Source organism: Sciurus vulgaris (assembly GCF_902686455.1).
Source record: "Sciurus vulgaris genome assembly, chromosome: 2".
NCBI classification, from domain to species: domain Eukaryota; kingdom Metazoa; phylum Chordata; class Mammalia; order Rodentia; family Sciuridae; genus Sciurus; species Sciurus vulgaris.
Genome location: NC_136462.1, coordinates 176,914,007 through 176,923,646, shown reverse-complemented (window position 1 = coordinate 176,923,646; position 9,640 = coordinate 176,914,007). Strand labels below are relative to the sequence as shown.

The 9,640-nt window shown below is 41.1% G+C and overlaps 1 protein-coding gene across 1 annotated transcript in view; it reads right to left on the bottom strand.

Moving 5' to 3' along the window:
• Positions 1 to 3,264: 3,264 nt before the first annotated feature.
• Positions 3,265 to 9,640, bottom strand: part of LOC306654219 (signal-regulatory protein beta-1-like) — a gene marked incomplete at its 3' end in the record, with an annotated part of 55,046 nt that continues 48,670 nt past the window's right edge. Inside the window, exons 5-6 of the mRNA XM_079127546.1 lie at positions 4,011 to 4,125; positions 3,265 to 3,486 (exon numbers count right to left, since the gene is read on the bottom strand). Of these exons, the coding sequence (XP_078983672.1) occupies positions 4,013 to 4,125 (113 nt within the window). The remainder of the gene's footprint in view (positions 3,487 to 4,010; positions 4,126 to 9,640) is intronic.

Genomic DNA, 9,640 nt, shown 5'->3' with positions numbered 1-9,640 from the left:
ACAATCTGCCAGTCTATGTCTTTTGATTGTTGAGATTAGACCATTAACATTCAGGGTTATTATTGAGAAATGATTTGTATTCCCAGTCATTTTGGCTTATTTTTGGTTTTAACTTGACTTGTTTTCTCTTTGGCTGGCTTTTCTTTTACCGTGGTTCCTCCTTTTGCTGACCTATATTGTTGTTTTTCATTTTCTTCTCATGGAATATTTTGCTGAGAATGTTCTGTAGCACAGGTTTTCTATTTGTAAATTCCTTGAACTTTTGTTTTTCATGGAAGGATTTGATTTTGTCTTCAAGTCTGAAAGTTCGTTTTGCTGGGTATAAGAGTCTTGGTTGGCAACCATGTTCCTTTAGAGCTTGAAATATGTTGTTCCAGGCCCTTCTAGCTTTTAGGGTCTGGCCTGAGAAAACTGGTGATTCTATTTTGGTTTCCCCCTATATGTAATCTGATGCTTTTCTCTTGCAACCGTTAAAATTCTATCTTTATTTTGAATGTTAGGCATTTTCATTTTAATGTGCCTTGGTGTGGATCTGTTGTGATTTTGTGCATTTGGTGTTCTGTAAGTCCCTTGTAATTGATTTTCCATTTTATTCTTCAGGTTTAGGAAACTTTCTGATATTATTTCATTGAATAGGCATTCATTCCTTTGGTTTGTATCATTGTGCCTTCCTCAATCCTGATAATTCTTAAATTTGGTCTTTTCATGATGTCTTATAATTTGTGGAGATTCTGTTCATGATTTCTTACCATCTTCTCTGTTTGGTCAATTTTGTTTTCAGGGTTACATATTTTGTCTTCATTGTCTGAGGTTCTGTCTTCCAAGTGATCTAGTCTGTTGGTGCTTTCCATTTAGTCTTTCATTTGGTTTATTGTTTCCTTCATTTCAAGGATTTCTGTTTGTGTGTGTGTTTTTTTTTTTTTCAGAATCTCTATCTCTTTGTTGAAGTGATCTTTTGCTTCCTGCAATTACTCTTTCAACTGCTTATTGGAGCGATCATTCATTGCCTGCATTTGCTCTCTTATCTCATTCTTTGCTTTGGGAATAATTTAAATTATGTATATTCTGAACTCCTTTTCTGACATTTCTTCTACCATACTGTCACTGGATTCTACTAATAGAGAATTGTGGTTCGTTTGGAACATTTTGTTCCCTTGTTTTTCATGTTGTTCATGTATCTTCCTGTCTAGCAGTGCAGATCTGGGGTATTGCTGTTTCCCCCCATAGGCTTATAGTGACCCAGCAAGTTTCCAAAACCTCCTCTTTAAGGGGGAGATCAATATTAGCAGCACCCAGTACAGACACTATGCAGCCCTACAACAAATAGTCCCTATGAAGATGTTAACAATATTGTCATAATAAACAGAGATGATGAGTTCTATTATTATCTGCACTATAACAAATAGATTTGCAGTGAGGTCTGCCATTTCTAATGGAGGACAAAGAGGATGGGGAGGGCTGTGGGATGTAACTGTTAATGTGATAAGAAAAGAGTATATAGAAGTTCTAGATGGTAGGAGGAGAGAAAGTGTCATCAAAAGAAGTTGGTTGTTAGCATGAGAAAAGGGAGAAAGAGACTCAAGGAAACAGGTAAACAAAAGGAATATAGAGTGAGAAAAATAAGGAAATAAAAATAAATACTTTCAAAAAGGAGAAAAAGAATCTGCACTCTAACAGTCGTATAATATTCAAACCTCCCAGTCTTCAGGAGCCTGATTTATGAGAGATACGTGATAATGAACTTCCAGTCTCCAGCAGGTGTCTCAGGAAGGAATTTGCCCCACATAAGATGAGAGCTTCTGCTTCCAGGTTAATCCAAGATGTCTGCAGTGGCTTCTAAATGTGTTAGCAAATGGGGGGTTGCCATATGGGGCATGTGTGCTGAGCCCATGTGGTGTGCGGTTCATCCAACCTGGGGTCCCAGAGGCGGGGTGCGATCAGTCGGGCTGGAGGATCCTGGAGGTAGGGCACGGTCAGTCAGGCTAGGGGTCCTGTAGGTCCTGGCTGTTGTCCCAAAATGGTGGCAGCCATGTGTAACCAAACTTGTGGTTACTGTGACAGTGGACTTCCAGGCAACAGCAGGCAGCTGGCGATTCACTGGTGGTCTGCGTGCAGTCTGCAGGGTACCTGCAGATGATCGGCAGGTGGACCTCAAGCGTGGATGATGGGTAAGTGAAAGGCAGGTGATGGGCAGACAAGAGGCAGCAAACAGGCAAATGGCAGATAATAGGTAGCAGTCAGTGAGCAACAGGCACTGAGAAAGTAGTCGATAAGCTGGCAGACTGCAGGTGATGGAGGTAGATAATTAGTGTAAACAGCATGGGATCTGTGAGCAGTAAAGACTGCCTCACAGAGAAACAGATTTTCTTTGCTTGAAACCCCTGTCACAGAGAGACAAGGAACGCAGCCTCCCTCTACTCCGCCATATTGGATCCCTTCACTCCCTGTTTCTAATGTTTCAAATCTCTGTGCACTGAGCACTCATTTGAGTATAGTTTACGTTTCCCTAAATGTTTAAACTGACACTTAAAACACTGAGAGATTGACTGTTTTTTTTATATTTAAAGCTATTATTTTATTTTTATTTTTTCATTGTTTCTAATTTGTTATACAAGACAGTAGAATGCATCTATCCATTTTGAAAGACCTTACATAAATGGAGTATAGGCTCTCATTTTTCTGACTATACATATTTTAGGATCACATCAGCCATGCAGTCATACATGCACATGAGGTAATGATGTCATTTCACTCCACTATCATTCCTTCCCCCACAGCCATTCCTCTCCCTTCACTCCCAATATTTTGACAGACACTGTAAATGTGGAAGAATAATCATTTTTCAGTATCACTATGGAGATGGCATCCTACAGTTTCAGTTTTCAGGATCATTTTTAAAATCCTGCTCTTCCATGGAGAATGATGGCTGCCTTTATCCAGGGAAATATTCATGTTAGTAAGCGCTCAGGTAGAAAATTGCTTAGGTTAAGTAGAAATTTTTTTTTTTTCTGGGTTTGAGGCAGAGACTCTTAGGTAAAGAGGAAAAAGAATAATTATTTTTATTAAACCAGAATGAGTTTCCATTGAGGACATCAAGAAGCCTGGGGAGGAGAGGTAGGCAGGAGAAAGAAGGCAGGATGACCCCCTGAAAGAGAGGACATGGGGTGCCTCAAGGCAGTAGAGGAGAGCCGTACCGACGTGTTCAATGGGGCTGGTCATCACATTCTGAGGAGGAGTCATGAGCTGCTACCCAGAAGGAGGCTCCAGGGCCCTGCTCAGAACAATGAGTACAGACTTAGCCATGGGGCATCAAGGACTGGCCAGAGGAGCAACAGGGGCCTGTGGGCTGTGGGTGTCCAGGGAGGGAGGCATTTGGAGCAGAGTCTACAGAGGCTTCTTGAAGGCTCCTTCTCCCAGGCTGAGCACCAAGGAGCAGGAAGAAGGTGGCAGAACAAGGGTCACAGGTAGCAGGGAGAGATGAAGTATCTGTGGGAAACACGTCCTCATTCAATTATCTACTCTCCATTCATGCCACGTCTCCTGAAGCTATGAGGTCCTGGTGTGGTCATCCTGGAATGCCTGTCGTGAATGAACCAACAGGCCTGAAACATGGCTCTGAGCTCAGCCTCTTCTGTGTCCTGACTCCCCTTCCCTCTCCCTTCAACTTGGCCACACTGTGGGTCAGAGGGGAGCAGCCCCTGAGATCAGTCCACTTAGACCTTCTCAACACTGCTGATACCATGGAATCGTCTGAACTATGGAGGCCTAGACACCCATTGTCAGTGGACACCCATTGTCAACCCTTGACCTACTCATCTCCAGCACACCCCACTCACTTCCTAGGAGCTGGGGACCCCACAAAGTTCCATGAGAACCTGAAGGTGCTGATGAATGTGCGCCTGTTCTCTAGACCCCACTGACTCTGCTGCTGTGCCCAGGTGGGCTGGCACTCCTGCTGACCCTGCTTCTCTGCAGCAGCCTGCAACCCGCCCTCCATCCTCAAGACTTACAGTCAGGACTTCTGCTTCCTGTGGACGAAGGTGGTGGAGACATCTACTGCCAGTAGGATCTTGGGATCAAGGAACAGGGCTACAAGATATGTTGTGAGTGTAGACTTCACTGCTTCTGAAAATGAAGGGACTGGAAGAGCCATTAGAATAGATCCCATGGATTCATACCCATCCAGCAACCTGCACTTTTCCCGGCTGATTTGGTTCCAACAAATTCATGAAGCTTTATCACACACACCCTGTCCTAGCTGCCCTGGTTGAGCCTTAGGCAGAAACCCAGGTCAAGAGTTTCCTCATTTTTAATCACCCACCCTTTGGTCCCAGGGTGTCCTCACTGAGGGAAAGTGAAAATATGTGCTCTGTGCACCTCGCCCACCCAGTCATGCTGATTCCTACTTGATAATCACCATTCTGTGCAGAGTGATCTCCATCTCCTTGGTAAGGAAAATGAGGCCTGAGGAGTTTAGGGAGGGACATAGCTTAGTGGAATCCAAGCCAGAGAAACTCCTCCCTGGAGTCTTTTATTGTGATTCCTGAGACCATGTTTTTGGATCAAGAAAATGGTCCAGTGTCTCAGAGACATGAGAACAATTATCAATGGGCATGCAACTGGGTGAATGCCATGCCATTGTCAGTGAAGAGAGCAAGGATGCCTGCTAAGTGCCATGGTGAACTGAATGACCCTGTGTCTCAGGACCCTGCTAAGGAGCCTGCTGACCTGAGAAAATCACTGTCCAGATACACACTGATGAGTCACAAAAATGGTTCTTATTCTTGGGAGGGGCCTCAAACTCCATTTAGTAGACCACCACTCTCATGCTAGGTCACCTGAAGTCTCTCTGTTGGACACACAAAGCCAGATCCTGGGCAGCAGATCTCTGGAGTCTTTGCATTTTACCAAGAGCCATGTTTGCAGTTGCTCACATTTTCATCAAAAGTGAACTGGCGAGGTTGCTTCAGAGACCAGGACAGAGCAGCCAGGGACTTCCCCAAGCAGCCTGGCTCCCTCCGGAGGGAAGCGCCTTTCTAGGCTAGCTTCTCAGAGCAGACCGCCCAGTGAGAGCCTTTCTACACAGAGCCAGCCACAAGTGCCCAAGCCAGCAGAGACCTCAGACCCACAAGCAGCCTCTGGGACCAGGGCAGGGCAGCCAGAGACCTCTCCAGGTGGCCCTGCCCCCTCCGGCCGCAGGCTTTTTCCACAGGGCAATCCAAGATGGCGGACTAGAGGGTGACTGCATCTCCAGTTGCTCCAGAACCCAGGATTCAAGAAGGGGAAGCACTGAGAGACTCAGACTAAAATAGAACCACGGGGTGAGTCTCCCCCACCCAGTGAAGCTCTGCCAGGGCGGCAGGCCCGGATATTAGAGTAGGGCAGGGCAGCTAGAGTCTTCTCCAGGCAGCCCTGTGCACTCCGGCAGAGGGCTCCTCCCACACGGCCAGCTTCTCAGAGCAAGCCCCCCCAGTGAGAGCCTTTCCACACAGAGCCAGCTCCAAGCCCTGGAACCAGTAGCAGGCTAGGGGCAGCTTTCTTTGGAAGCACTGCATTATCAAGTTACTCCAAACTTCAGGCTACTGAAGGCTGGGAGGTGATACACTGGAAATCTACAGGGACACCATAAGCCAATAGAGGAAATCTGCAATATCACAGAGTCCCACTGACATCTGACGAATATGAGAAAACAAGGGAAGAAAATGTCCCAAACAAACCTAGATACTATATCAATAAAACCCAATGACAGCACACCAGAAGAAATGTCAGAAAGGGAGTTCAGAATGTACATAATTAAAACAATCAGGGAAGTAAACGAGGAGATAGAAGAGCAAATGCAGGCACTGAAGGAGGAGATGAAAGAGCAAATGCAGGCAATAAAAGATCAACCAATCAACAGTTAAAAGAGCAAATACGGGAAGCAAGAGATCATTTCAATAAAGAGTTAGAGATACTGAAAAAAAACCAAACAGAAATCCTTGAAATGAAGGAAACAATAAACCAAGTTAAAAACTCCATAGAAAGCATAACCAATAGGATAGAACACCTGGAAGACAAAACCTCAGATATTGAAGACAAAATATTTAATCTTGAAAACAAAGTTGACCAAACAGAAAAGATAGTAAGAAATCATGAACAGAATCTACAAGAATTATGGGATATCATGAAAAGGCCAAATTTAAGAATTATTGGGATTGAGGAAGACTTAGAGAAACAAACCAAAGGAATAAACAATCTATTCAATGAAATAATACCAGAAAATTTCCCAAATCTGAAGAATGAAATGGAAAACCATGTACAAGAGGCTTATAGGACTCCAAATATACAAAATTACAACAGACCCACACCAAGGCACATTATTATGAAAATACCTAACATACAAAATAAGGACAGAATTTTAAAGGCCGTGAGAGAAAAGAATCAAATTACATTCAGGGGGAAACCAATAAGAATATCAGCAGATTTTTCAATCCAGACCCTAAAAGCTAGAAGGGCCTGGAACAACATTTACCAAACCCTGAAAGAAAACGGATGCCAACCAAGAATCTTATACCCAGCAGAACTTACTTTCAGATTTGATGATGAAATAAGATCCTTCCATGATAAACAAAAGCTAAAGGAATTTACAAAAAGAAAGCCAGCATTACAGAATTTTCTCAGCAAAATATTCCATGAGGAAGAGATGAAAAACAACGATGCAAATCAGCAACGGGAGGAACTAGCCTAAAGGAATAGCCAAATAAAGGAGAAACCAAATCATGTCAAAAAACAAAAATGAGTCAAATGACTGGGAATACAAATCATATCACAATAATAACTCTGAATGTTAATGACCTGAACTCATCAATCAAAAGACATAGACTGGCAGTTTGGATTAAAAAGAAAAATCCAATAATATGCTGCCTGCAAGAGACTCATCTCATAGAAAGAGATACTCATAGACTAAAGGTGAAAGGATGGGGAAAAACATACCATGCACATGGACCCAGCAAAAAAGCTGGAGTATCCATCCTCATTTCAGATAATGTGAACTTCAAGCCAAAACTAGTCAGAAGGGATAAAGAAAGACATTACATACTACTTAAGGGAAGCATAAATCAGCAAGACATAACAATCATAAATATCTATGCCCCAAACATTGGCTCATCCATGTACATCAAACAAATCCTTGTCAATTCCAAAAATCAAATAGACCACAACACAATAATACTAGGTGATTTTAACACACCTCTCTCACCGCTGGATAGATCGTCCAAACAAAAATTGAATAAAGAAACCATAGATCTCAATAACACAATCAATAATTTAGACTTAACCGACTTATATAGAATATACCATCCAACAAAGAAGGAATACACTTTCTTCTCAGCAGCACATGGATCTTTCTCTAAAATAGACCATGTTTTATGCCACAAAGCTACTGTTAGCAAATACAAGAAGATAGAGATACTACCTTGTACTCTATCAGATCATAATGGATTGAAATTAGAAATAAATGACAGAATAAAAAACAGAAACTTCTCCAATAACTGGAGATTAAATAATACACTATTATATGATGAATGGATAACAGAAGACATCAGGAGGGAAATAAAAAAATTCTTAGAAATAAACGAGAACAAAGACACATCATATCAAAATCTCTGGGACACTATGAAAGCAGTACTTAGAGGAAGATTTATTTCATGGGGTGCATTCAACAAAAGAAATAGAAATCAACAAATAAACGACTTAACACTACAGCTCAAAGCCCTAGAAAAAGAAGAGCAGACCAACACCAAAAGTAGTAGAAGACAGGAAATAGTTAAAATCAGAGCCGAAATCAACAAAATTGAAACAAAAGAAACAATCGGAAAAATTAACAAAATAAATAGTTGGTTCTTTGAAAAAATAAACAAAATTGATAAACCCTTAGCCACACTAACAAAGAGAAAGAGGGAGAAAACTCAAATTACTAAAATTCGGAATGAACAAGGAAATATCACAACAGACACGAGTGAAATACAAAACATAATTAGAAGCTATTTTGAAAATCTATACTCCAACAAAACAGAAAACCTCAAAGACATCAACAAGTTTCTAGAGACATATGAATTACCTAAACTGAACGAGGAGGACATACACAACTTAAATAAATCAATTTCAAGCAATGAAATTGAAGAGGTCATTAAAAGCCTACCAACAAAGAAAAGTCTGGGACCAGATGGGTTCTCAGTCGAGTTTACAAAACCTTTAAAGAAGAGCTCATTACAATACTCCTCAAAGTATTCCATGAAATAGAAGAAGAGGGAACCCTCCCAAACTCATTCTATGAAGCCAATATCACCCTGATGCCTAAACCAGACACAGACACTTCGAGGAAAGAAAATTTCAGACCAATATCCTTAATGAACATCGATGCAAAAATTCTCAACAAAATTTTAGCAAATCGCATACAAAAATATATTAAAAAGATAGTGCATCACCATCAAGTGGGTTTTATCCCAGGGATGCAAGGTTTGTTCAACATCCAGAAATCAATAAATGTGATTCACCATATCAACAGACTAAAAGTTAAGAATCACATGATTATTTCAATAGATGCAGAAAAAGCATTCGATAAAATACAGCATCCCTTTATGCTCAAAACACTAGAAAAAATTGGGGTAGTGGGAACATTCCTTAACATTGTAAAGGCCATCTACACTAAGCCCATGGCCAATATCATTCTGAATGGTGAAAAACTGAAAGCATTCCCCCTAAAAACTGGAACAAGGCAGGGATGCCCTCTTTCACCACTTCTATTCAACATCGTTCTTGAGACTCTAGCCAGAGCAATTAGACAGATCAAAGAAATTAAAGGGATACGAATTGGAAAAGAAGAACTCAAACTATCCCTGTTCGCTGATGACTGATTATATATTTAGAGGAACCTGGAAATTCCACCAGAAAACTCTTAAAATTCGTAAGTGAATTCAGTAAAGTAGCAGGTTACAAGATCAATGCTCATAAATCCAATGCATTTTTATACATAAGTGATGAATCTTCAGCAAGAGAAATTAGGAACACTACCCCACTCACAATAGCATCGAAAAAAATAAAATACTTGGGAATCAATCTCACAAAAGAGGTGAAAGACCTCTACAATGAGAACTACGGAACACTAAAGAAAGAAATTAAAGAACACCTTAGAAGATGGAAAGATCTCCCATGTTCTTGGATAGGCAGAATTAATATTGTCAAAATGGCCATACTACCAAAAGTGCTATACAGATTCAATGCAATTCCAATTAAAATCCCAATGATGTACCTTACAGAAATAGAGCAAGCAACTATGAAATTCATCAGGAAGAATAGGAAACCCAGAATAGCTAAAGCAATCCTCAGTAGAAAGAGCGAAGCAGGGGATATCGCAATACCAGATCTTCAACTCTATTACAAAGCAATAGTAACAAAAACGGCATGGTATTGGCACCAAAATTGACAGGTAGATCAATGGTACAGAATAGAGGGCACAGACACAAACCCAAATAAATACAATTTTCTCATACTAGACAAAGGTGCCAAAAATATTCAATGGAGAAAAGATAGCCTCTTCAACAAATGGTGCTGGGAAAACTGGAAATCCATATGCAACAGAATTAAATTAAACCCCTATCTC